The sequence below is a fragment of the Pediculus humanus genome, genomic scaffold (assembly GCF_000006295.1).
Source record: "Pediculus humanus corporis 1103172108318 genomic scaffold, whole genome shotgun sequence".
Lineage (NCBI taxonomy): Eukaryota > Metazoa > Arthropoda > Insecta > Psocodea > Pediculidae > Pediculus > Pediculus humanus.
The window spans coordinates 1807-28280 of record NW_002987887.1 but is presented as its reverse complement, the minus strand read 5'-3'; the positions used below and the strand labels follow the sequence as shown (position 1 = coordinate 28280).

At 25.3% G+C, this 26474-nt stretch overlaps 12 protein-coding genes across 12 annotated transcripts; 7 read left to right on the top strand and 5 right to left on the bottom strand.

Moving 5' to 3' along the window:
- Positions 1 to 1165: 1165 nt before the first annotated feature.
- Positions 1166 to 1992, top strand: Phum_PHUM600940 (uncharacterized protein; the record flags this gene model as incomplete). The annotated part of the gene is made up of 4 exons (XM_002432738.1): positions 1166 to 1243; positions 1358 to 1582; positions 1654 to 1796; positions 1899 to 1992. 4 exons carry the CDS (start codon positions 1166 to 1168, stop codon positions 1990 to 1992), a joined length of 540 nt encoding a protein of 179 aa, XP_002432783.1.
- Positions 1993 to 3375: 1383 nt separating this feature from the next.
- On the bottom strand, positions 3376 to 4972 carry Phum_PHUM600930 (uncharacterized protein; the record flags this gene model as incomplete). Its single annotated transcript, XM_002432737.1, has 4 exons — positions 3376 to 3515; positions 4102 to 4356; positions 4569 to 4712; positions 4855 to 4972. 4 exons carry the CDS (start codon positions 4970 to 4972, stop codon positions 3376 to 3378), a joined length of 657 nt encoding a protein of 218 aa, XP_002432782.1.
- A 719-nt stretch (positions 4973 to 5691) lies between these two features.
- Phum_PHUM600920 (eIF2B-gamma protein, putative) lies at positions 5692 to 9037 on the top strand (the record flags this gene model as incomplete). Its single annotated transcript, XM_002432736.1, has 8 exons — positions 5692 to 5848; positions 5929 to 6255; positions 6348 to 6543; positions 6628 to 6948; positions 7038 to 7247; positions 7359 to 7498; positions 8559 to 8708; positions 8799 to 9037. 8 exons carry the CDS (start codon positions 5692 to 5694, stop codon positions 9035 to 9037), a joined length of 1740 nt encoding a protein of 579 aa, XP_002432781.1.
- Positions 9038 to 9698: 661 nt separating this feature from the next.
- Positions 9699 to 11830, bottom strand: Phum_PHUM600910 (uncharacterized protein; the record flags this gene model as incomplete). Its single annotated transcript, XM_002432735.1, has 4 exons — positions 9699 to 10581; positions 10701 to 10745; positions 10869 to 11521; positions 11618 to 11830. The coding sequence occupies 4 exons, from the start codon at positions 11828 to 11830 to the stop codon at positions 9699 to 9701; spliced, it is 1794 nt and encodes a 597-aa protein (XP_002432780.1).
- Positions 11831 to 12819: 989 nt separating this feature from the next.
- Positions 12820 to 13425, top strand: Phum_PHUM600900 (uncharacterized protein; the record flags this gene model as incomplete). The annotated part of the gene is made up of 3 exons (XM_002432734.1): positions 12820 to 12833; positions 12974 to 13050; positions 13187 to 13425. The coding sequence occupies 3 exons, from the start codon at positions 12820 to 12822 to the stop codon at positions 13423 to 13425; spliced, it is 330 nt and encodes a 109-aa protein (XP_002432779.1).
- Positions 13426 to 14328: 903 nt separating this feature from the next.
- Positions 14329 to 14999, top strand: Phum_PHUM600890 (uncharacterized protein; the record flags this gene model as incomplete). Its single annotated transcript, XM_002432733.1, has 3 exons — positions 14329 to 14342; positions 14501 to 14658; positions 14761 to 14999. The coding sequence occupies 3 exons, from the start codon at positions 14329 to 14331 to the stop codon at positions 14997 to 14999; spliced, it is 411 nt and encodes a 136-aa protein (XP_002432778.1).
- A 1126-nt stretch (positions 15000 to 16125) lies between these two features.
- On the bottom strand, positions 16126 to 16951 carry Phum_PHUM600880 (Ribosomal large subunit pseudouridine synthase A, putative; the record flags this gene model as incomplete). The annotated part of the gene is made up of 3 exons (XM_002432732.1): positions 16126 to 16500; positions 16573 to 16842; positions 16913 to 16951. The coding sequence occupies 3 exons, from the start codon at positions 16949 to 16951 to the stop codon at positions 16126 to 16128; spliced, it is 684 nt and encodes a 227-aa protein (XP_002432777.1).
- A 230-nt stretch (positions 16952 to 17181) lies between these two features.
- Phum_PHUM600870 (uncharacterized protein) lies at positions 17182 to 18975 on the top strand (the record flags this gene model as incomplete). The annotated part of the gene is made up of 7 exons (XM_002432731.1): positions 17182 to 17223; positions 17562 to 17599; positions 17671 to 17846; positions 17949 to 18142; positions 18229 to 18458; positions 18524 to 18642; positions 18941 to 18975. 7 exons carry the CDS (start codon positions 17182 to 17184, stop codon positions 18973 to 18975), a joined length of 834 nt encoding a protein of 277 aa, XP_002432776.1.
- Positions 18976 to 19054: 79 nt separating this feature from the next.
- Phum_PHUM600860 (Polyglutamine-binding protein, putative) lies at positions 19055 to 19968 on the bottom strand (the record flags this gene model as incomplete). The annotated part of the gene is made up of 2 exons (XM_002432730.1): positions 19055 to 19207; positions 19279 to 19968. 2 exons carry the CDS (start codon positions 19966 to 19968, stop codon positions 19055 to 19057), a joined length of 843 nt encoding a protein of 280 aa, XP_002432775.1.
- A 122-nt stretch (positions 19969 to 20090) lies between these two features.
- Positions 20091 to 21186, top strand: Phum_PHUM600850 (uncharacterized protein; the record flags this gene model as incomplete). The annotated part of the gene is made up of 3 exons (XM_002432729.1): positions 20091 to 20165; positions 20267 to 20851; positions 20962 to 21186. The coding sequence occupies 3 exons, from the start codon at positions 20091 to 20093 to the stop codon at positions 21184 to 21186; spliced, it is 885 nt and encodes a 294-aa protein (XP_002432774.1).
- Positions 21187 to 21808: 622 nt separating this feature from the next.
- On the bottom strand, positions 21809 to 24381 carry Phum_PHUM600840 (Conserved oligomeric golgi complex component, putative; the record flags this gene model as incomplete). The annotated part of the gene is made up of 6 exons (XM_002432728.1): positions 21809 to 22570; positions 22665 to 22829; positions 22860 to 22914; positions 23012 to 23850; positions 23952 to 24179; positions 24307 to 24381. The coding sequence occupies 6 exons, from the start codon at positions 24379 to 24381 to the stop codon at positions 21809 to 21811; spliced, it is 2124 nt and encodes a 707-aa protein (XP_002432773.1).
- A 215-nt stretch (positions 24382 to 24596) lies between these two features.
- Phum_PHUM600830 (Soluble NSF attachment protein, putative) lies at positions 24597 to 26030 on the top strand (the record flags this gene model as incomplete). Its single annotated transcript, XM_002432727.1, has 5 exons — positions 24597 to 24688; positions 24983 to 25179; positions 25257 to 25522; positions 25604 to 25777; positions 25881 to 26030. The coding sequence occupies 5 exons, from the start codon at positions 24597 to 24599 to the stop codon at positions 26028 to 26030; spliced, it is 879 nt and encodes a 292-aa protein (XP_002432772.1).
- Between the last annotated feature and the right edge of the window lie 444 nt (positions 26031 to 26474).

Sequence of the window (26474 nt, the reverse complement as noted above, 5' to 3'; positions counted from 1 at the left end):
ACGATCGTTTAAAAAAATATTCTCATAACATTTATTAAATTTTCGGATAGAAATGGCAAGGTAATAAATAATAAGGTACCAAAAAAGTTAATGACTTATGTCATTAGTAATGTTACAAAGACCACACCTTTCCCTAAACTAAACTAAACTAAACTAAACGAAAAAAAAAGAAAGAAAAGTTAAAAAAAAAAATGTCTTCCTTAAACATTTAACGATATTAATAATAATAACAATAATAATAATAATAATAATAATTATAATTATAATAATAATAATAAACGTTTTTAAACAAATAACGAAAAAAAAAAAAAAATTGTCGATTGTATGTACGTTAACGAAAAGTAATGAATAATTAAATAAGATTCTACGGTTAATTAATAAAGTAAAAGTCGAAATAATAATAATTACATAAAAAAATAAATAAATAACGTTACTTTAAATTAACGTGAACATACATATATGTATAACAACGATCAAAGGTACAAATGATTTAAAGACCTTCACCCAGAATAAACTCGAACACCATTTTCGAGTGAAAGTATTTTACCCTGGGGGGGGGGATAAGGACTCGGCGAATTAATTTTTTTTTTTTATTTCTCGAACGATCCAAAAAAAAAAACTGCGAATACAAATTTTCGCTCGGTCGTTTTATCATTATTATTATTATTAATATTAAATGATACTAAGAATTATAATTTTTTACCTTTTTTTTGTTCATTTTACCATCCTTCTTCTCCTCCATTTCAAATTATTCATTTTCCTTTTATTTATTTATATTTATTAAATGTAATACAATGAGAGAAACTTCACATCATGATAATAATAATAATTACATGTGCATGATTCCCATGTAAACTTAATATTATTAAGTTTCATTTAAAGCAATCTGAAGGAAAAAATATAAAAATTATTATTATTATTTTGTGGGGGGCGAAAGGGGGATTTATACTTTTGTATAAATTTTTTTAAGCTTTTTAATAAGCTTAATTTTTTATAAATGAAAATTTTTTCAATGTTTTAAATTTAAAAAAAAAAAAATTGGTTCAGTAAAAATGTAAGACCTTGTATGTAAGTACCTGATTATTAAATAAAATTAAGAGGGGATGCTGTGCAAAGATTTTTATTTTAGCATTCGTAAATTTTTTCAGATTCGTATCGGCTAACAATGGAGTCACAACTCATAGTCTTAACCGTTTTATTTATTTTATCATGTTTCGGTCCCACCGGATCGATTATTGTAAAGGTGAGAGAGTTTGCTGTTGTTACACAGTTATGCTGTTGTTATCTGAAATATTTAATTGTATTAGTGTACATATGAAAAATTGTAATTAAAAATTGTGTTTATTGTGTTTCACAGGATGATGTTTACTACACTGCACCACAGCAACCACAATATGTAACCTACGCGCATCAAAGACCACTTCGTTTAAAAGAAAAAGAAGAACAACAGGATTTTAGTAAAATACCTGGAGTGCCAGGAGTTGATTATCCTGTTTATCATTCAGTTCCTCATACCAATTTTGATTGCAGAAGTGTACCAGCAGTTCCAGGAATGTATGCTAATGTAGAAACTGGATGTCAGGTAAAAATTTTTTTTTTTGGATATTTTATCCAACATAAATTTTTTTTAAAAAAAAAAATGTTTTTTCTCAGGCTTATCACGTTTGTCACGATGGAAGAGAAGGACATCAAGGTGCATCTTTCCTTTGTACAAACGGTACCATTTTCAATCAAAAAGAATTTGCTTGTGATTGGTGGTATAATGTTAACTGTCAAGAAGCTCCACATTTCTACAGGTTTGTTCAATATAAATTATCAATTAAGAAAAAGAATGAAAATTTATTTTTTTATCATGGAATTATTTACCTTTATCAATATTATATATTTTTGAATTACAGCCTGAATTTGGATCCAACGAAAAACCCATATGTACCAAAAGTCAAACCAGAAGAAGCACTTCCTCATCACCATCTCATCTACAAAAAACGTTAAGGTAATTTAATTATTTATATAAATATATAACTCTATTAATTGTATAATTTTATCTTTTATTAATAATAAATACATACTTCTCATAACACTACCTAGTGGGGCCTTCTTTTTTGTTAATTCCTTAAGAGTAAAAATTTACAATTCATTAAGTTTTATCTTGGTCACTGTAGTAATTTGATACCTGCATTTGAGAAAACTTGTGATATTTTAAACACTTTAAAAATTTTTTTTCTTGTGGGCGGTAAAGTTTTAAATTACTTTTTTTTATTAATCTGAAACAACTTGTATATCATACAACCATGTAATATTACCTATTTATATATAAATTTAACCCAAATTCATTTAATTGACTTTAAAACGTTTTCCCCATTTACTTTTTGTTGAGAACAATAATGAAGTCGATTACGTCATTTCTTTTTTTTTAAAATTTCTTCCTCATCATTTATAAAAATGAAATAAAATCTCATAAATTTTTTAATAGTAATATTATACACATGAATGTATGTATAACTTACGGACGTGAAGTACTATAATTATCATTATTATTTTTTATGTAATTTAAAACAGTTTATTTAAGAAAAAAAAAACACTATAATCGTAATTTTATCGTTGAATGTTTAGAAGTAATAATGAAAACATCAAATATATTATGAAATATTGATATACGAACCAGTTTTAAGTCAAATGAAATAAAGATGCAAGCGTAAAAGCCTCAGGCAAGATGGTTTCCTCAAACAGATTAAAGAAACTAAAAAAAATTTATGTAAAATGATTCCGTAAATTTGTTTTCGTTTCGTTTTTAAAAAAGCTAATATGCAAACTCTTACCTTTTTTATCATTTATATAAAACGTGAGATTAAATTTCACTTTTTTTTCAAACGAAAATTTTAACAACTTCTTTTCTTCTTTCTAGAACATTCCCATACCGCCATTCGAGAACATTCCGCCAGTTTCACAGAAATCCCGCTTAATCTTTCCTTTTTTTATTACTCTATGAGTTTTATCGATTTGCTTATACGTAAATTTTTAAAAACTGTTGCCAAATTTCGTTTAAAAAACCGTTACCGCTTTTTTTTTTAATTACGTCATCGTGAATTTACCGTAATGGCTGACTATCACAATGACAATACTAAATTTTTTTTTCGTGTAATTGCTAATTAAATCCAAATAAGTGTTTAAAAGAATTATTCAGCGTAATCGGTGAGTTGTAATTATAAAATCGTAATAGGATTTGTATTGATTCGATTTCAAATAAAAAATTTCTTAACTAATTTATTAATTTTTAAATAGGTGTTGGTTTAATGTGATTTAAAACAAATTCATTTTTTCATTTATTGTTTAAAAATGCTTAATATTTTAAAGGAGACTTTAAAAAATTATGTATTATTGTTTGCATTCGTGACCTTTTAAAATGGCACTTATGTTAAATTGTACAAATTCAACTATATGGTCTGGAAGGTCATTAATAACATTTTCTGTATCACATAATTCAAATCGTGAATGAAAAGGTAAGTAATTACTTTCTTTTTTTTTCAAATACATATTTATTACTCTGATTTATTACTTCCATTAGTATCTGTACCTATCACATACCTATTATTACCTTCGTTGTATGATGTATTGAAAAAAAAAAAAAATTGAAAATTTCCTTCAAAATAAATTATAATGATTTTTTTTTTTTGAGAGAGAGAGATATAAGGAAAAAAACTGATTAAAATTATTTATTATAAAAACACAATAAAAAAAGTTTAAAATTTTTTATTTTATTTAACAAAAGAGCAAAAAAAAAAAAAAAAAAAAAAATTAGAACAGAATTATTAAGAAATATCGTGATCGATTATGACCTTGAATTTTCTAAACCTTTACATATAAAATAACGTAATAACAATAAAATCATTTGCGACCCAAATTTTTATTTTTAAAAAAAAAAAATTTAAATATCATCCATAGATTCAAATAAAAACATAAATTCAAAATAAATAATAATTTAAAAAAAAAAAAAAGTTAAACTCATACAGTCCAGCTGTATATTAATTAAAATGATTTAAATAAAAATAAATTATAATTTTTTTGATAAATGAAGTCCCATTCTTTGCATTAAAAAATCACTTAATATGTTAATGGCTATTTTTCTAACTTCTTGACTTTTAAATAATTCCGTTATTAATATTTTAATATTTTTCTGTTTGAAACAATCAATTAATTCTTTGATTAATGCTTTTTTCTGGTCCATTGTCATTTTATTAAATATTTCTCGAAGTTTTAAATTTTTACTTTGATTCGTCGATTGATTTTCAATTGTTTTACAACGATGTTGCTTTTTCGATGAACCGTATGATGATAAAATTGCTCCGGCAATGATACCTGAAAAAAATCATAATTCTGAACAAAAGTGAAATTTACATTAACTTAACTGGGACATCATCCCATTATTCATCTTTATAAAACTTAGCCATTTTTTATTATGTCATATGTACCATTAAAATGAATAATCATAAAATGGAATGAATCATTCATTTAAAATCATTATTATTATTATTTGGTTCATGTTGAAATTTTTAATTCAAGTATCTTACCAACAGCTAAACCTGGTATACCTCCAACAATAATCCCTGTAGTTGCAACTACAATTGTCGTTACAACTGTTTTTACAGGTACACTTACAACTAAACCTTGTTCTTCTGAAATTGTGCAAAGACTTAGTAAAAGTGTTGTCATTCCTGAGCTGAGTTTATCAAATCCTAAAAAAATTAATGAAATGTATAAACATTTAATTTTAAAATAATTATAACTTTTTTCTTTTTGATTATTTTTCCAAAAAAAAAAAAAAAAAATATTTATATATGTGAACATTTTTCTTACCACTTTTTTTTTTTTGTTGTGAAGTTGTAGGTTCATTATTCAATTCATCATCGTGATAACATATTTCAAAATCGTCCAATGAAGAATCTTCAATTAATTTTTCATAAGATGTATTCATTTTGTTAAAACCTTTTAACCTTTTCCTTTTTAAAATAATAAAATAATAAATGTATTTGACAGATTTTTATTTGATTTAACCGATTTGAAATTTGTTCTAACCTGTTCGATATTGTTTTAAAACAATTTTTAAAAAAAATAAAATAAAACACAAATATAGCACGTCCTAACAGTATTACTTAGTTAAAAAAAGGAAGTTTTTTAAAAATTTTCCAAACTCCTTTTAATATTTTCATTTAAATTTATCAATTTATTGAAATTTAATTAATAGTTTTTTTTAATTAAAAGAAAGTAGAAAATTTTTAAAAAAAAAACATTTTTTTTTTGAAGAATTTCTGAACGCGTTTTTCCCGCTTTCAGCGCCTCCTAGCGGTTTTATATCACACTAATGTTAGAGTTGATACTTATCACATAACCTGTTAACGAAACAATTTTTAACTCACATTAAAAAAATTACTCATATGTTATTTTTTATTAACGTATAAATTTTTTTTTTTTTTTTTTTTAAACAAAAGTTTAAATGAATTTTTAAAAAGTATTTTTTAAATATACTATTTGTTAATAAATATATAATTTTTTATTTTCTAACGGTAAGTACAATAATTTTTAAGTTATTTAATTTTTTATTAAAATTGTTTTGATTGAAATGAAAATTTTATAAATTTGAACGGGGTTTTTTTTCTTTTTTTTTAAGGTTGTTAATAATTTACGTTATTAATCATGGGTTATCATGAATTTCAAGCAGTTATTCTTGCAGCTGGTAGAGGATCAAGAATGACTGATTTAACTTCAGGTATACCAAAATGTCTTTTACCTGTCGGTAGCAAACCTATAATTTGCCACACAATTGATGTTATAAAAAGAGTCGGTGTTCAAGGTATGCAATATAATTTTTTTTTGTTTTTCTTTTTAAGCATGAATTAAAATTAAAATAATTTTATATATCGCTTGTTACAGATGTGTTCATTGTTGTTTTGGAAAATGAACTGAATGAAATCAATCAATCGCTTCTTTCTCATAAAACTGAAATAAATTATGAATTGGTACCACTTCCTTCTGATAGCGAAGATTGGGGAACAGCCGATTCTCTAAGATATTTAATTAATCAAGATAAAATAAAAAAAGATATTCTTATAGTTACCTGTGATTTATTTACAAATGCAAACATTAATAAACTTTTAACAACTTACAGACAACATGCTGCTTCTTTTGCAGCCATGTTTTTTTTACCATTGCAGTCACAGCCGTTTGAAATACCAGGAATTAAATTAAAATATAAAGCAGGTAAGTTTTTTTTCATTTTTTTTGTTTTTTTTTTCTTATTGAACATTAAACATTTGTTTAAATAATTTTTTTTTTTTTTTTTTTTTTTTCAGAAAAAGACATTGTCGGAATTGATTTAGATACGAAAAGATTAATGTTTCTCGCATCTGCTAGCGATTTCGAAGAAAATGTTTCTATAAGTACTTACATATTAAAAAGACATCCCAGATTTAATTTAAGAACAGATCTTACAGATGGTCATATTTATTTATTGTCTTATAAATTGGCTAAATATTTAGCAGTAGAAAAGTATTTGAATTTTTGTCAATTGCATGATAATTTTAGATTTTAAATTGAATTTATTTTTTTTATTAACCTAATTTGAATTTTCAGGTCATATGGAACTTTCAAGGGAGAATTCATACCACATATTGTTAGTAAACAACATGTAAGAAAAAATGTTGGAAATGATGAGGGTTCGGTTGTAAACGATGAAGTTCGAAAAACATTGTCCGAATATTTAAAAGAAACCAAATTGGAAGAGAACATCATGGAAATGACTGCTTACAATGATCACGATGGAGATTTGAAAAAAGCATACCATGGAGATGTTGTAAGGTGTTATGCAGTTTTCTGTCAAGAAAATGATTTTGGAATTCGAATTAATTCGTTGCCTGCTTTATGTCAAGCTAACTGGCTGGTAAGTTTTATCATGTAATTTTTAATTATATTAAATAAAAAATGATTTATTTATTTTTGATTTTTGATTTGCATTTTTAAAAGTGCACTGATTCGGAAGATAGAATAGGAAAAGATATATTGGGTATGAAAATACATCCATCAGCAACAATCGAATCAAATCAAATTGATTCAAATTCATTTGTTTGTAACAATTGTAAAATTAAAGAAAAAACATCGATAAAAAATTCAATCATCGGTGAAGGGTGCGTCATAAATCCTAAAACTAGAATATCACGTTGCATTTTATTTAAAAATGTCGAGATTCAAGAAGGGTAAGACAACATAAACAATCATTTGTTTTTCTTTTTAGGTTTTTTTTTTCTCATATTTGATTGAATCTCAGGTATATACATATATAAATTTAATTGACATTTGTTTTTCAGGTGCGTTTTAGAAAATTGCGTTATTGCTAACAATAGCATAATCGAATCCAATTGCGATTTAAAAAGTTGCGTTGTCGGTTCTAATTTTTGCGTACCTAAAGGTACAAAAGCCAACAGACAAGTGCTCACAAATTCTGATGGTTTGATGGAAATTTAAATGAAAATAAATTTTTTTTTTTAAAATAATATTTAATATAATTTATTTTTAATTTTGTTTACACATATATATTTTTATTTGAGGAAAAAAAAAAAAAAAAAAAAACCTCGAAAAATAAAGTTTAAAAAGCGTGAAAAGAGTTTCTTTCCCATATATATATATAAAACAAATTAATTTTACATTTTAAAAAAAAAAATAACAAAATATAGTCAAAGAATTATTATTATTATTATTTATTAAAATTAAAAAGAAAGGAAAAGAAAATTATCATGAATGAGATAATAATTAAAATTTTTTAAAATATACATCACAATATTTTTTTTTTTTTCATAATTAAAAGGAATAAACATATAAAAATTGAGACTTATTTCTTTTAAAATCATTTTTTTAAAAACAACCATTAACTGTTTAAATTACGGATCTTTAAAATTAATAAAAAAAAAATTTAAAGCATTGAAAATAAATAATAATAAATAATTCGATTCCATTCCGACATACAAATTTATCAAGTTGAAAATTTGAATCGACACAAAGTGAATATTATGATGAATATTTAAACCGAAAATGGTACCAACATAATAAATGCTACCAACATTAATTTTGAAACGTTTATCTTTTTTTTTTTTTTCCATAGAGATGATTATCAAATATAAATTGTAGATGGTTTAGAATAGTTGTAATAATTTTAATTATTTTTATTTTTTTTTTCCGACACTATAATAGTTTTTAAAGTAATTAAACAATTAATATTTTAAAAAAAAGATTTTTTTTTTTTTGTAAATATTATTCAACTGCGGCGTGTACGTGAATATTTTCTTCTTTAAAATATAAAATATTGGTACAAACAGAAAACTTGCAGGACTTTGTCTTATTTCGTTTTAATTTTTCGTTTAAAAAAAATTTTTATTAATTATTATACAATGGCTTTTGTATCGTAAGTATTTTTCATTACTTTTTACTTTTATTATGTATAAACTATAAGAAAAAATTAGTAATTTAAAAAAAATTTATTATTATTATTTTTTTTTTCTCCAGTCCAAGAGATGTTGAAAAGATAATAGAATGTTTGGCAATTATTAGTGAAGAAAAAAATGTAAAAGTTATGGTCCAAGAAACACTTAAAGGTGCATTATTATCTGGAATTGGAGCTGCTTTGGGAGGATTATTCATGGGTGGAAAAGGATTTCTTCTTGGTTACTATATGTTTTTTTTTTTTTTCATATAAATCAACTTGACAGATATTTTTAATAAAATGTATATTTAAATTTTAGGTGGAGCATTAGGTGGAGGCATGGCTACATGTTTAGCAGAGAATTATTTACCATTAGGAACAGTTTTAAAGAATCTTAAAGAGGAAGAAAAAAGAGAATTATGTAATCTTTTAAAAGTTACAATGGAACTTGCAATTCCCGCATTGCTGTCAGTTTTGCATAGCAGGACCGATCCTGCTGTTGAAAAGGTTGCTCTCGAAGTTGCTAAAGAATTTTTAATGAAAGAAAAAAATCTTAGAGTGACATATTAAGTAATTTTACTAAGCAATGAATGACTAATTTAATATTTCAAACTGATATTACTACTGTGCCTTTTTTTTTTTCGGTTTTTGTACTCGTAAAGGAGAAAAATTGTTGAAAATTGTTTTCGATTTACAGATTTTTAAAAAAAAAAAAAAAGTATACAATAATAAATAAATAATAATAGGCAATCGAGTCAGGGTTTTTCTTATTCCAAAGAAACAATTAGTTATAATAATAATATCTATAATAAAATTTATAATCGAATAATATACAAATAAGGGAGAAAAAAAAAAATGTATAAACATTTATTATTAAAAATGCATCACAAATTTTTTTTTAAAACTTTTTTATAATTTTTTATAAAAGGAATAAAAAAATTTTATTATAATAACAATTAATTAATTAATTATTTTATTAACTAAATAAGTTTTTTTTTTTTTTTTTTAATTAATCAAAGACTAAAGGGAATGTATCGTTATTCATATAATTTTTTTTTCCTTCATCTTTTTTTCCTTTACTTTTTTTTTAAATAACATTTTATATAAAATTTGAAATCATTTATTATAATTAAAGTTTTTTTTATTTATAATATAAGAGAGCTTTAATCATAGTTATTTACGATTAATGAAAAAATTTGTGATGTTCATTTAAAAGAAAGGAAATGATGAATCATAATGTTTTTTCAATGTTTTTATTATTATTATTATTTTGTAACGATCTTTTTTTAAACGGTTTTAATAAAATCAAAGGCGGCGGTGTTCTTTGTTTTACCAATGATTTACCATTTAAACCGTTCGTATTGATTTTATTTAAATCGTTTTTATTTTTAGATATCAAACCTATTTCAAAATCATCCGTGCTACTTTGTTTTCTTATATTATCATTTAATGATTTACACTTGACGAATCCATCATCGTCAAACATTGGTTTTTTCAATATGTAACTGTGTTCCGAAAAAATTTTACGTACGTCTTCTCTATTTGCCTCGAAAAATCGTCGTTCGAATAAAAAATCCGGATAAAAATCCGATGATAAATGATCCTCGTTACCCACGCTATTAAATCTAACTATTATGTTGGGTTTTGTAAATTCGTTTAACGGTATTTCCGTTTCCTCCATTTTATCATTTAACGTCACTTCCGCCGCGTCTAACGTTAACGTATTTTCAAATTCTTTCATGTATACACATACGTTATTGTTCTCGGGCATCAAACGCGTCTCACTTGATAAATTATCCGATTTGTATATTTTCGGAGGAGTTTTCGGTTTTTCTAACGGTTTTTTTATTCCCACAATTGTTTTTTTTCCCTTATCGGTAAGTGGTTCTTGTTTGAAAATGTTAAACATTTTCGATAATGATTTTTCCGTGTTTTCATCGTGTGCGCTACAATTTTTATGTTTGAATAATTCTTTGTACATGTCGTATAAATGTTTATATAATGAATTATTTATCAAATTTAAATTGTTGTTCGAAGCTGTGAGTTCTCTATTGACTTTTTCTAAATATAATATGTACATTTTTTTCTTTTCTCTACATCTATAAGAAGCAGCCCTGTGAGATGAAGGGAGGAAAGAGTAGACAAAAAAAAAAAAAAAATCAAATCGAAATTACAAACTGATGATAATTATTAAAAATTATTTTTTTTTGAAAAGTATGTATTCGAAACTTACCTACATCTTGCCAAAAATTCAGTTCTAGTTTCTTTCGATGAAAATCTATTATTATTATTATTATTATTATTATTATTGTTATTATTTTTTCTTTTTTTTTTCTTTTTCAAATTTGTTGTTAATATTAAACTATTATTATTATCATTTTCAGTTTTAGAATTTTCCAACTTAGACATGAGTTTTAAAGCATTTTCGGAAAATTTAGAAAATTGACTTGTGAGAGAATTTGTCGATAATTTTTTCCATGATGGACATTTCGATATTGGAATTTTTTTTTGTAAGCCCTTATCGATTTTATTTTCATTTAAACTAGTACTAGTTTTATAATCCTCTGATGGCATCATTGATAAATTTGAATATAAATTATTTGAATTATTTATAAAAACCACATCATTACCAGAATTTGAATGGTTTTCAGGTGTTACAAACTGAAGAATTTGACTTTTTAAAATTGCATCGCCATTTTCGAACACAACACTGTCTAATGAATTTGTATCCTGATTATTACAAACAAAACCATTCAAATTAAATTTTATGTCATTGACATTTTCAAATTTTGATTTTTTAAATAATTCTGATGATTTATTTATATCAATTTTACACGATGGAATGTTTTCCGATTCGATACAACTGTCATGCTCGATAATTCCCGGAGGAACATGGCGGTTATATTTAGCTTCAAATTTTTCATTTAAATCTTTCTTATTTAAAATACTTTCAGATTTGACATTTGAATTACATTGAATTATATCTGTGATATTGGGGAAAATATTTGGCGTGTGTAAAGTATCATCTGAATGATTTGTTTCCATTGATTTTTCCTTTGAAAAAAAAAAAAATTCGACATTATTTTATTTATGGAATAATATTGTAAACAATAATTCATATCATTGACATCATAAATAAAAATTCTTTACCAGGGAAATGGGTTGTCCAGCTTTGACAGCTTCGACTGCATTTTTAAATGTTTCTTCGAATAAATTAACATTTTGGAGATCTTGAAATAAACCGACTTCTTCACAGTTTTTTATAAATTGTGTAGGAGTCGGAGTTTCATCTCCAAATGTTGAACTATCTTTTGTTCCCAATCCAAGATTAAGAATTATATCATGTCTTTTTTTGTGTACCATCAAATGATCTTCATTTGTAAATCTCTAAATATTTTAATTAAAAAAAAAAAAACATGATAGTAATATGAGTTCTCATACAGACTATTATTATTATTATTTAAAAGTTAATAAATAAATCGACATGGATTAATACATACTTTTAAACAACCATTTATATTGCAGCAAAATGGTCTTTCAGAAGTTGAGCATGTAGAATAATCCTTCATCATTCAAGTACTATCATTCGATTTTTAATTTTTCAAAACCATTTTTAAATTGAAATGTTTGTGTGGGAATTTTCATGATTAAAACTCTTCATCAAACATCATTTTAATTTAAATAATAATTTCGAATCGAATTAAATATAAAAATAAAATCACCAAAATTTAAAAATAATTACAACCAAATAAGAAAAAATAATAATAATAATAATTAATAAATAAAAATATTATTTGTTATTATTATATATGATAATGATAAATTTTATTAAGTAAAATAAATAAAGATTAAAGTAAAGAAATGACGAATAATATAACAAAATTAAAATAAATAAATATATAATTAAAATGTCAAAATAAATGTAAAATTGACATTAAAAATATAAATAATAATAATAATAATAATAATATTTTGAATATTTAAACCGGAAATGGTTAGTCTTAAATTAATACCAACAAATTAATTTTGAAAAGTTTTCTTATTTTTATTCCATAGAGATAAAAACTTTTTACTTATTGTTTTGTTTTTTTTTTCGATTCCATAGAGATAAAAAATTTTTACTTATTGTTTTGTTTTATTTTCGGTTCCATAGAGATAAAAAATTTTTACTTATTGTTTTGTTTTGGTTTTTGATACTAAAATAGTCTTTAATGTAATAATGGAATTAAGTTTTTTTTTTTTTTTTTTAAATTTCTTTTGTTTTTAAAAAAACATTAGCATAGATAAACTTGTAAAACTTCGAATGAAGTTTGTTTTAATGTCTTTTTAAAAAAAATTTTCTTTATTATACAATGCGTCATATATCGTAAGTATTTTTCATTAGTTTTATTATTATTATTATTATTATTAATATTATTCAAGAGGTTTAATTTTTTAATTTTTTTTTTTTTTTTTCAGTTCGAGTGATGTTACAGAGATAATAAAATGTTTGACAATTATTGGTAGAAATAAAAATGTAAGAGTTACAGTTTTGGAATCAGTTAAAGGTGGAATCATTACTGGAATTGGAGCAGGTTTGGGAGGTTTACTCTTAGGCGGAATTGGATTCTTTATAGGTCATTAAATTTTTTTTTTTTTATTTTTATCACATAAACTAACTTGACTTGGATATTTTTTAATAAAATTATGTATATTAAAAAATTTTAGGCGGAGCAATAGGTGGAGGCATTGCTTCACATTTTGCAAAAGAATTTTTAACATTAGGAGAAGTTTTAATGGACCTTAAAGAGGAAGAGAAGAAAAAATTATGTGATCTTTTATTAGTCGCAATAAACATTAAAATTCCCGCATTGTTGTCAGTTTTGTGTAGCGCGTCCGATCCTACTGTTGTAAAGATAGCTCTCGAAGTAGTCGAAGAATTTTTAATGAAAGAAAAAAATCTTAAAGTGACATATTAAGTAATTTAACTAAGCAATGAATGACTAATTTAATATTTCAAACTGATATTACTACTGTGCCTTTTGTTTTTGTACTTCTAGAATATTTAAATGTTAATAATAATTTTATGGAAATGGTTATGATATTAGATATGTATTTTTTTTTTTTTATAACTTTTTTTTAATAAATGAAATATTAATTATTCTATTTTTTATTTAATATAATTTATTGCGAGTCGACAACAGGATAAAATGAATGATGATTGATACAGTCTTAAAGAAATATTCATGATTTTTTTTTATTACAACATATTATAATGAGAACATTCGATTTTAAAACAAAATTTTTAATTTTAAAAAAATGAGAAAAATGTTTGTGTGAGTATTTTATGATTAAAACTCTTCATCAAATATCGTTTTTAAAGAATAAAAAAAACAAATGAACAGATTTTTGAAGACAATAAAATGATTTCATATGCATTTAATAAAATTAACCTTTATAATTTCAAAACATATTATTTATTTAATATTATATTCACTTTTTATAGTTTGTATAATGTATAACGACATCATTTCTTTAAAATATAGTTACTTATTGAAATCAATAATAATTTCAAATTAAATTAAATTTAAATTTAAAAAAAAAAAAAATGAAAACAAATTTGTTTTATACAGTTGATAAGGAATAATTTTCCATAGAGATAATAAATTAAATATGGATCGAAGTTGGATTAGTTCAGTCTTTGTAAATTTTATTTCTTGATTTGTTTCATAACTAAAATAGTCTCTGATGAAATAATAACACAATTAAAAATTTTTTGTTTTTTTTTTTTTTTTTTAAATATTTGTATAGACAAACTTGCAAGACTTAACTGTTTTAATTTTTTATTTAAAAAAAAAAAAATTTTTATTTATTATTATACAATGTCTTTGGTAGCGTAAGTATTTTTCATTACTTTTATTATTATTATTATTATTGAAGAGGTTTAATATTTTATCATGTATAAATTATAAGAATTAATTAGTAATTTAAAAAAAAAATTTTTTTTTTGAATTTTATTAATTGTAAATAATTTTTTTTGATTTTTTTTTCCAGTTCAAGAGATGTTGAAAAGATAATAGAATGTTTGGCAATTATTGGTGAAAATAAAAATGTAAGAGTTATGGTTCGAGAAACATTTAAAGGTTTAGCCATATCTGGAATTGGAGCCGCATTGGGAGGATTACTCTTGGGTAAATCAGGATTGATGTTAGGTTAGTATTTGTTTTTTTTTTTTTTTCATATAAACAAACACAACAGATATTTTTTTTAAAATATTTTTTTTTGTATATTAAAAATTTTAGGTGGAGCAATAGGTGGAGGCGTTGCTTCCGTTTTATCAGATGAATTTTTAACATTAGGAAAAGTTTTAATGAATCTTAAAGAGGAAGAAAAAAGAGAATTATGTAATCTATTAAAAGTTACAATGAAACTTGCAATTCCAGCATTGTTGTCAGTTTTGTGTAGCAGGTCCGATCCTGCTGTTGTAAAGATAGCTCTCGAAGTAGTCGAAGAATTTTTAATGAAAGAAAAAAATCTTAGAGTGACATATTAAATAATTTTACCAAGCAATGAATGACTAATTTATTATTTCAGATCGATATTAATACTGTGTCTTTCTTTTTTTTTTTGTACTCCTATAATATAAGAATATGATTTATTTGTGTAAAAAGAAATATATATATGTATATGAATATAGAAATATAATGTTAATAATAATTGTATAATAATGGTATGAAATTAGATATGTTTCACTTTTATTACTTTTTTTAATAAATGAAATATTAATTTCTTTTTTTTTTTTTTCTTGTTTGTCGATTTATTTTATTTTCTTACGCTTATAAATTTTATATTAATAAGTATAATTAAAGGTTTTAAATTATTTATTTATACTAATATATTATATTATTATGTTTTTCAGGTACTGGCGTGCATCTGAAATACGATCAGAAAATAAAATAAAATTTACAATATTCTATTCACGATTTGATTGTCGTTTTATGTTGTCGATGTTGTTGGGGGGAGGGGGGGTAGAGTAGATAGTAAGGAGTTTAAAAAAAAATGTTTTATAGTGGGAAACAGACATTAAGTCAGTAAAAGCATAATTTTAAGATTTTTTATTACAAATTTTTGAGATTTATGAGTTTTTGAAAACGAGTTAGGCTTAGATTTTAATATTCTGTCGAGATGTACATTTTCCATAACTCTAATCTTATTCCTAAAACTTGTTCTAATGCTTTGGTTGTCGAAAGCAAAACTACTGAAACAATTTATAATAAAATAATAAACACTTTTTCTAACTTACAAAAAAAATATACAGAAAAAATTAGTGCTAATTTGAATTTTTGTTACCTTCCACATGTTTTTACTGTGCTATGATCCTCATAATCATTTTACAATATTATTATATAAGAATTCATTTCATATTCCAATCTGTGTGAGGAATTTTATTTTTAATTAAATTGATTATATTTCATTAAATTAATTAATTATCTCGAGTGGAAATTCAATCCATTTTATATGGATCATCGGTACTATCAGGTGCATACCTAACACATATACAAAGTTCTTTAAAAATTCTGCATTGCTTGTTTTTTTTTTTTAGAAAACAATTTTCAGTGTTTTTCAATTTTTTTTTTTTGTAATCATGACAAATATAAGTAATTGTTTCTAAAATAATATTAATCCTTTGCTAAAACTTCCATAGCTTCTTCATTTAATCTTTGAATTTTTTCTACTACCATCCATCCAGGTGTGTTAATTTCTGTAAATGGATCCTCTGTTGAAACATCTAACAATTCAATACTGTTTGGAATAATTAGTCTTATAGAGTGTAAAAACATTCTAGGAGGAGATACATCTTTTTTTTGACTGTATGTATAATCTCCTATAATTGTGTGACCGATAATATTACAATGAACTCGAAGCTGATGACGTCTTCCAGTTAAGGGTCTAAGCAATACTTTGGTAGCAGGGTATGAATCATATATACCCCTTTCTAGAACTAAAAGTCTTGAACATGCTGGCAAGGCACCTTTTACTTCACTCGACATAATCTTACAAGAAAAAGAAAAAATATGATGACTTAATAGTTTCAAATGTCGATAAAATGAAATAAATTTACTTACTTTTAATCCCTTTTTGATTGTTTCTCCTATAGGTGCATTCAATTCTATTTCTCTTTTAGATACATGACCCCTTAATAAAGCTAAATAATATTTTTTAGTTGTTTTTTCTTGAAATGCAATACTAGCAGCGGCACATGATTTTTTTGATAAAGCCACACACATAACTCCACTTGTCGAATAATCTAATCGGTGAGGAAAATAAAAACCGAATCGAAGATTTTTATTTATTAAATATGGAAAAGTTTTAACTAATTGTTTATGAACGGAAGCCTGAAAAAAAAAAAAAAAATTTTTTTTTTTTTTTTTTTTTTCATTTTCTTTTTTTTTCCATTAAATTTACTACATAATTTTCTAATATTAAGTTATACTCTTGACTCATCATCACTATTGATAATTAAATCATGATCTTTATTTAAAATAATAAAATTTTTGCTTTGATGAAGGACTTTTAAACAGTCCATTGTGTTATTTTTATTATTCCATGCTCAGGTTTCATGTGTTTTAAAAGTTTGAACAATAACACACACACACACATTTTTCTAAGTTTTTTATTTTGATTTAATAATTTTTTATAATTTTAATATTTTTTTTTTTTTTTGCAGTAAAAATATGAGCACAAAAAGACCGGAACATCAAGCACCTCCAGAAGTTGTAAGTAAATACACAAATTATTAAATTTTTTTTTTTTTTTTCTTCATTTTGACCTGATTAGGTTATGTTAATTTTCAATTAATTAATTATTTTCGATGAAAAATATTATTTTCAGACTTGTCAAACTTTCTTTTATTATTCATTTAATTAGTAAATTAATTTTTTCCAATGTACTTTAGTACAATTTGTTATTTTAAATAATATTTCTATGATTTTTATTTTGTATTGCTGATATTGTAATAATATAAATTATGTTTTATTTGCTTGTCACCAGCAGTTTTATAAAGCAATTAAATAATCATAAATGATAATAACAGTAATTTTTCTTATTATTTTAGTTTTATAACGATGTTGAAGCTAGGAAGTACACGGAAAAGTAAGTAATCCTTTAATAATAATAAATTTGTAGTCGTATTGGTAATCCATTATATCCTGTTTGTATATTAGTTCCAGAATGATAAATATACAAGTTTCCATGTCAGAAAGAGCAATTGAATTACTTGCTCTTCCAGACAGACCTTGTTTTTTATTAGATTTGGGATGTGGTTCTGGTTTAAGTGGCAGCGTTTTGGAAGAACAGGGTCATACATGGGTCGGATTAGATATTTCTCAAGCTATGCTAAGTTGGTAAATTTTTTAAATTTAAAATCATTATTTTAATTGAAATTTTGAAAAATTTCACGTTTATTAGTATTAACATTATTTTATTTTATTTTTTTCTCAAGATATAGCCAAAGAAAGAGAAATTGAAGGCGATGTAATTTTAAGCGATTTAGGTGAAGGAATTCCATTTAGAGCCGGATCATTTGATGGAGCCATAAGTATTAGTGCACTTCAATGGTTATGTAATGCCGATAAAGCCACACACAAACCGACAAAAAGATTGTACAAATTCTTCAGTACTTTGTTTTCAGCCATGGTAAAATAATAATAGCAAAGTCATTTTTAAAAAAAAAAAATGTTGAAATAGAAATATTTTAAAAAAATTTCTTTTTTTTTTTTCAGAGTCGAACTGCTAGAGTAGTATTACAGTTTTATCCGGAGAACAGTATGCAAATAGAATTAATAACAGCTCAAGCGATGAAAGCTGGTTTTTTCGGAGGTGTCGTCGTTGATTTTCCCAATAGTACAAAAGCTAAAAAATTTTTTTTAGTTTTAATGACGGGGGGTGCAGTCGAATTGCCCAAAGGACTCGGAGAAGAAAACACCAATGAAATAGATTATACGAATAAAAGGTAAGATGTCAATTTAAATGATTCCTGTGTTATTTATCCTTTTTTTTAAAAAAAAATTCTTACAGGGAAAAATTTCAAAAAATGAAAGGTAAGTGTCCCAAAAGAAGCGTTGAATGGATTTTACAAAAAAAAGAAAGACGAAGACAACAAGGACGAAAAACTTGCTTCGATTCAAAATATTCCGGTAGAAAAAGAAGTGGAAGGTTTTAAATATTTATATTTTTATCAAATTCATTGCTTTGAACTACAACTTGATGTGTTTTGTACTGTAACTGTGGGAGTAATGAAAAACACTTAAATAATTTTGGTATTTAAATTATCTTAATTAATATAAATATTGAAATTTTTATAAAAGCCGAAATAAAATCAATAACTTTAATTTGAAAAAAAAAAAAAAAAAAAAGTTAAGTTTTTAGTTTATTTATTTTTATAATATTATATAATAATGCAAAACAATAATTTACAATGGAAAAATTACAAAGTTGAGAGCATAACTTTGAAAACTCATGTTTTATGATGATACTTGTATTGTTGTCTTAAATAATATTTATTATTTTACAGTTTTTAAATAATATACATAAATAACTATTGTACTCTTATGAGGGGGGCAATTCTGGAAAGGAAACTGTGGTCAATTTTTGTGAATGCTTGCCTTTATTTTTTCTAAGTATATCCCCTGGACTAGGATATGGTCTTTGTTGATAAAGAGGCCCAGCAACAGTTGAATCAACTCCTGTTTTGGTATCTGACTAAATGGTAAAATTAAAATTTATTTATAATTAAAAAAAATTTAAAACGGAAACTTTTAAGCCCGACTTACCAATAATCCAGAAGACCATTTCCCTCTAGGTATGTCAGAATAAGAAGCTGGATCCATTGGATCAAGATCATTTTCTTTGACTTTAGATCTCCCTCTAGCTCTGTGTCTTTCAATTCTAACTTGTTTTTTATCCCTATCAGTTGCTCCACTTTCTTCATCGCTATTTTCTTCACTTTCACTCTCATCATCTGTTTCTGCAAGTCTCACTTCTTCCCTTGCTACAGCAGCGGGTTCAGATGGAACGTGTTTCGGATGACCTGGAGGAAGCCAACTGACTGCATCGCTTTTATAATCCCAATAATAATGCCTTCCAGTTCCAGGATCATAAACTTCTTGCCAGCCTTCTGGTAATGGATATTTAAGGAGCATTTTATTTTTCAAATACAGGTACTTGGGGTCAGGTGTAAGTTTTCCATTTCCGTATTTTTCCTTACAGTACGCCGTGCATTCATGATAAATATTGTATTTGTTCGGGCAACCAGGATATCCTTTAATTTTATACTGAATTTCTTCCTGTGTATATTGAACTGATTCCTCTTCGAGATGGTTTTTCACCGTATTAGACCCTTTTTTGTCGTCATAATCTTCGGCTATTACCTCTTCTTGTGTGGAATTTTCGTAACTCGGAGTTTGTGGAGTTAAAATTCCTCTTTTAGATAACCGTACGGCTAATTCTGCCGGTAAAGGCATATTTTAAATACCCCAAGTTGTTTAATAACGATAAATATGTCAATGGCTACAGGTTATGTCTAGTTCCACGTTCAAATGTCGTAGTTCAATTTATTTACAAATTCATAATTTAATATTTCAAAATGGGTAAAACAAATTTAGATGGAGTTGATTTATACGAATTGTTTGGCCTAACGATAAACGCGAGTTTAAATGAAGTAAGTAAACATTAAATAAGTTTTTTCCGTGTTAAAAATTATTGTTTACTTGAAAAATATTTAATTTGAAATTTTGTATTTTTTTTTTTTTTCTTTTATAGATTCGAACTGCTTATCGTAAGAAGGCATTAAAATGTCATCCAGATAAAAATCCAGACAATCCAAAAGCAGCAGAATTATTTGTACAATTAACCGATGCCTTAGAAATCCTATTAGACGAATCAGCTAGAGCTGCTTATAATAAATTACTCGAGGCAAAAGAAGCTGCTAGAATAAGGCATCAGCATTTAGATGAAAAAAGGAAAAAATTTAAAGAAGATTTAGAAGCAAGAGAAACAGCTCATTTTGCAAAGATAAAAAAACAGAAAACAGAAGAAGAAAAATTAAAAGATGAAATAGCGAGACTTCAAAAAGAGGGAGCAAAATTAGTTCAAGAAGAAATAAAATTATTACAAGAAGAAATTAGTCGAGAGTTAGGATCTGATGTAAATAATTTGACGGAGGATGGAAGTCGGTATAAAATTATAATTGAATGGAAAGGGGAAAAAAATGATGGGGAAAATGGAGGTTACAATGAAGATGTATTAAATAGAATTTTTAAAAAATATGGCGATGTAGTAGCAGTGGTTGTTTCAACCAAGAAAAAAGGTCAGGGACTAATCGAATTCAAAGAAAAACGAGCAGCTGTAAGTAATTTATATTATATATTTTTATATTTAAACTTAATATTAACAACATTTATTAGTATGAGAAATTAATTAATTTTTTTATCTCATTTTGTATAATTTTATGCTAGGAATTAGCAATGAAGATAGAATTGGGTTTTATGAATAATCCATTAAAATTAAAATGGCTTGATAAAAACATGAGACAGACAAAAAACAGTGGTAAATTTGTAAATGATTCACTCATCAATGAAAGAGATTATGAAAGTTTGGTTATTAGAAAAATGAGACAAGCAGAAGAAAGGAAAAGATTACAGGAACAAATATTAAAAGAAGATATCGATGACAATGATTAAATTCATTTAAATATTTATTGTAAATAATTAAATTTTGACAAAGAAGAATTCGCAGTGTGAGACGATAAAAGAAGTTTCAAACAAATGCAATAATAATAATAATAATAAATATTATTATAAAAAGGCAGTTCACTTATCGTGACAAGTTTTATAAATTTTTTAATGTATAAATATATTTTGCAAACTCATGTAATTATTTATAACCATTCAATAATTGATTTATTCGTCCTGCTGCGGCCATTTTGAATGATTTCCATGTACTGCAAAAATGATACGAAAGAAGTACAACAATTTTTTTGACTGTGAAAGTATTGTCGATCATGAGTGAATCATTTATTTTTTATTTATTATTGAATTCATTAAGAAAAAAATATGGACATTTTTTTTTTTTTTTTAATAGTTTTTTTGGTAATTTAAAAATGCTTTCGAATTTTTGTTTGTACTTTGAAAATGATTTTTCAAAAAAAAATAAATTACTCTATCAATTAATCATTTTTCAAGCCATTTTGATTTAATTTTATTTTTTTTTTTTTTTTTTTGTGTTTATTAATAATAATACTTTGATGTGACGTCATTAGGTTCTTCAAAAAAACATAGAGTTTAAAATTTTATGAATATATATTTATTGCTTTTCTGATTTATCTCTCGCCGATTCGACGAGATTCACAAGTTCTTTTAACATATTAACATTATTTAACGGTAAATTAAATTCTTTTAAACCGTCCGAATAACTGTGAACGTCAATAACGAGTTGCTGTCGTATTTCTTCATCTCCGCTGTTGTTCTTACTCGATAAGTTCTCCCTTTTTCTCTTCAATTTTCTCAGGCTTTCCTCCGTTTTTTGCGCGTTCGTTAAAACTTCGTTCACGGCCGTGAAATATTGTTGCGTCAAATCGTTAAATACCTGACTCAACCACGTTTCTATCCTTTCGTCCGTCACTAAATGTCTTTTACGTTCGTAAAATTTTTTAGGATAATTTAAAACTTGTCCGACGTATTCGCAGGGTTCCGTCGAACTTTTACGATTCGTTCTCCTGAACAATCTGGGTATTTGACTCACTTGTCGAAAATGAACCGAACTTTCCGTCACGATTACTTTAACGATGCTGTCGGCCATCTTGGGCACGACACCTTCGACCAAAGTCAACGATTCTTTTAAACTCGTACTCAATTCTTCCTCTACCAAGTGACGATTGGGAATTTTCCCCTTGCAACCTTCTAGAAAAATCTCAATTTCTTCAATTAATTTACTTGTATCGCTATAAAGGCACACGAGAAAATCCAGTCTTGATTGTGTTTGAAAACTTTCCGTATTCGCGACGACATTTCCAATATTGACGACATTTAATAATTCTAATTTACGATTATTTATATTTTCCGATTCCTGAAACATTTTTTAAAACAAGAAACAAAGATGGCGGTCATGGTGGTGGTGGTGGTGGGGGTGGGGATTTACATACAAAATCTCATATACTCACTTTACACATGATATCCCATAACCAAATTGAATATCTCGATGTGATTTGTAAACTCAATTTCCAAAACAAATGAGATATTTCGGGTAGGTAAACATCATTTTCCCAACATTTTTTTATCTGTTCCATAATAACATTTGATATTTTTAAATTATATACATCATTTTCCTCCATTTTAGTTTTCATTTTAAATAATACATCATTATTTACATCATCTAAATGTTTTTCTAATTGACCCGCTATTTCTTGAAATCTGTAACGATTATTTTTTTATTTTTTTAAATCAATCAATCGATGTTAGTGTTAAATACAAATTTGAAATTGTTATTAAAGTTTGAAATTCTTTTTACCTGATTTTAAAATAAACAGGTAAATTAAACTTTTGTAAAAAACACTGATATTTTTCATTTCGTTTGAAAACTAATACATCAGATTCATTTCCGCAATACGATTCTAAATTTTTCAATAGATTTATTAATTTTGTATATCTAGAATGAAATAATTTAGGGTCTCCTAATGCAAACATAAAAGGTAAATTTAATTTTTTTTCTAATTCAGGCCAAAAACTTCTCAACATAAAATTATAACCCTTCACTGTGGGAGAATTATTTTTACACGTTGTTAATTGTATCAAGTCTCCTAATTCTCTATCAATAAAATGTATCACTTCATTAAATATTTCATCTATTCCTTCAGGTTCTTTTTGTAGTTTTTGTTCTGTGATAATGGTTGATAATCTAGGAGCTATGACTTCTTGTTTAACCAATTCTTCTAACTCTGTCGTTTTATCCAAACTCCCATATATTCTCAAACACTTGAGTAATTCGTTAATATTTTTTTTTTTTAAACATTCTATAAATTTATTGCTTAATATGGTCATTAATTGTTTTCTTATATTTTCTGCTTCTTGTTTTTGATTGGTAAGTAAATCATTATTACACTTTGATACTGAAAACTGTAATTGATTATATTCCATTGTCGCCCTTTCTATTAAATTTAATGTAAAATCATTTTGATTTAAATTATTATTATTATTATTATTATTATTAAATATATTGTTTAGTTTTTTAACACTTCTCATTACTTGAGAAACATGTATTAAACTTTTTTTTTTATGTATTAGTTCTTTATGTTGAGCAAAGCAATTATCAAAACCAGAAATTGCTTCTTCGAAATCATTTTTAACTGCCTAAAATAAAAAACGATAAAACAATTTGCCAATGTTTTTTTTTTACCAAAAGCATTGAGAATAAAAAAAAAAAAAAGGTTAAGAATTTTAAAAACCTATACCAAAACTTCACTTTTGATTTGCTCCAAGGGTGTTTGTAATTTTTGAATTTTGTCATCCAAACCAATTAAATCTTTTGATAAGTTAACAAAATCTTCATAATCTTTATTTATTAATTCTATCATAGACAATCTCAATGATTTAAGATGAAAACCTAAATCATCTCTCATCACCTCCAAACTCGCTTTATTTCTATGTTCCCTAAGGAAGGAATCTACCGAAAATGATTCCTGAAAAAAATTTATAAAGAAGAACACCAAATTAAAAATAAATAATATATGTAATGCATCAAGTGTGTTGTGTGTAAGTGTGTTATTTTAATTTTAAACAAATTTAACATTAATTAAAATTTAAAACCTTGAGAAATTCATTTTTGTCAAAGCATAACTCCCTTGTTTTATCATAAATTTTTGAAAAATCTTCTTTAGACATTTTGACCGGTACATGCTAGAAACAAAACGTACTTGACGTGTCACATTTACGCCATTTTGACAGATAGCAGACCATTTGGAGAAAGTGCTGCTTTTACTTGTATAGCGGACAAGTAAAGAATTAATTCGTCGATAACAATAAAGTGACTAGACATAAAAAGAAAAAATTTAGTATTCTTTTAAATTAGTACATATGTGTTTATTTAAATAAAAAATATGGCAGATAACGAGCAAAAAGCTCTTCAGCTAATTGCTGAAGCTGAAAAAAAGTTAACTTCTTCAAAAGGATTCTTTGGTTCGTTATTTGGGTGAGTCACTACTACAGTTATGCATATTTGCAAATTAATTTATTATATTATATACTCATTGCAAAATTTTAAACAACAACAACAAAATAAATAAATCATATCATTTTTTGCAAGACTAAATAAATAAATCGACAAATGTTAAAAATTTTATTGTTTTTTTTTTTAAAAAAATTTTAGCCTGAAACATGCATGGAGTAAATATTTACTGCCTATTTGTAAACATCAAGTCCCATTTTATCAATTTTAATATTTTTTGGTTATGCTGGATCCTAATTTTTTTTTTTTTTTTTTTAGGGGATCTTCCAAAGTTGAAGAAGCTGTAGAATGTTACACGAGAGCAGCAAATATGTTTAAAATGGCAAAAAAATGGGGACAAGCAGGGAGTGCATTTTGTGAAGCAGCCAGTTTGCATGCGAAAGCTGGAAGTCGTCATGATGCTGCAACCAATTATGTCGATGCTGCAAATTGTTATAAAAAATCAGATCCAAATGGTAATTATTAATTTATATATCAATATCAATTAATGATATATATATATATTAAAAAATTTCTTATTATTGTTTACCAGAATCTGTCAATTGCTTATTGAAAGCTATAGAAATATATACGGATATGGGAAGATTCACTATGGCAGCTAAACATCATCAAACAATTGCAGAAGTTTATGAAACCGAGGCTGCCGACTTGGAAAGAGCTGTACAACATTATGAACAAGCTGCTGATTATTTCAAAGGAGAAGAAAGTAATTCTTCGGCTAACAAATGCATGCTTAAAGTTGCACAATATGCAGCTCAACTTGAAAATTATGATAAAGCCATTAAAATCTACGAGCAGGTCAGGTTTTGGATCATGACGACAAAAACAAAAACGAAAAAATTTTAAATTCGAAATGATAATTTATCGTTTTAATTTTAGGTAGCATCATCATCATTAGAAAATTCTCTTCTCAAATATTCAGCGAAAGAATATTTTTTCAGAGCAGCTTTATGTCATTTGTGCGTTGATGTTCTTAATGCTCAACACGCAATGGAACGTTACTGTCAGTTATATCCAGCATTTCAAGATTCGAGAGAGTACAAGCTATTAAAGGTTTTTTTTTTGAAAATTTATTTCTTTTGTTAGATTCTCTACAATGATGATGGTTACTTAAAAAAAAAATTTTTTGTTTTCATTCATTCATTCAATCAATCAGGTTTTAATAGAACACATGGAAGAGCAAAATGTTGATGCATTTACGGAAGCTGTAAAAGATTACGATTCCATATCGAGATTGGATCAATGGTACACAACAATACTTTTGCGTATCAAAAAACAAGTCGACGATAATCCAGATTTACGTTGAATAAAAAACACACGCACGCAAAAAAATTATTATTTTCGATTGTATAATCGCGAGCCCCTTTTGCTTCGTTTTTCGATATATCGAGTCGGTTTTCTCGAAGCATGATACTTTTTTTTTTTTTTTTTTTTTTCTATCATTATTTTAAGTTGCTGATGCTGTTGGAATCATTTTTTCTTTTTCATTAATCGCGTGTTCGGAAAGTGAGAAGAAGAGAGTAGAAGTTTACGAGTACGGTGATATAACAACAACAACAACAACAACCACAATGTCACGATGAATGAATAAAAGGAAAAATTGATAGAATTTGAAAATTAATAATAATAATAATAATAATAAATTATAGGTATCGATTAAGTAAAAAAAAAAATTATTATTATTATTTGAAGCTTATAAAAAAAATATGAGAAAATTTTCTTTTTAGTTTTTGTTTTTGTAGAAATTTAC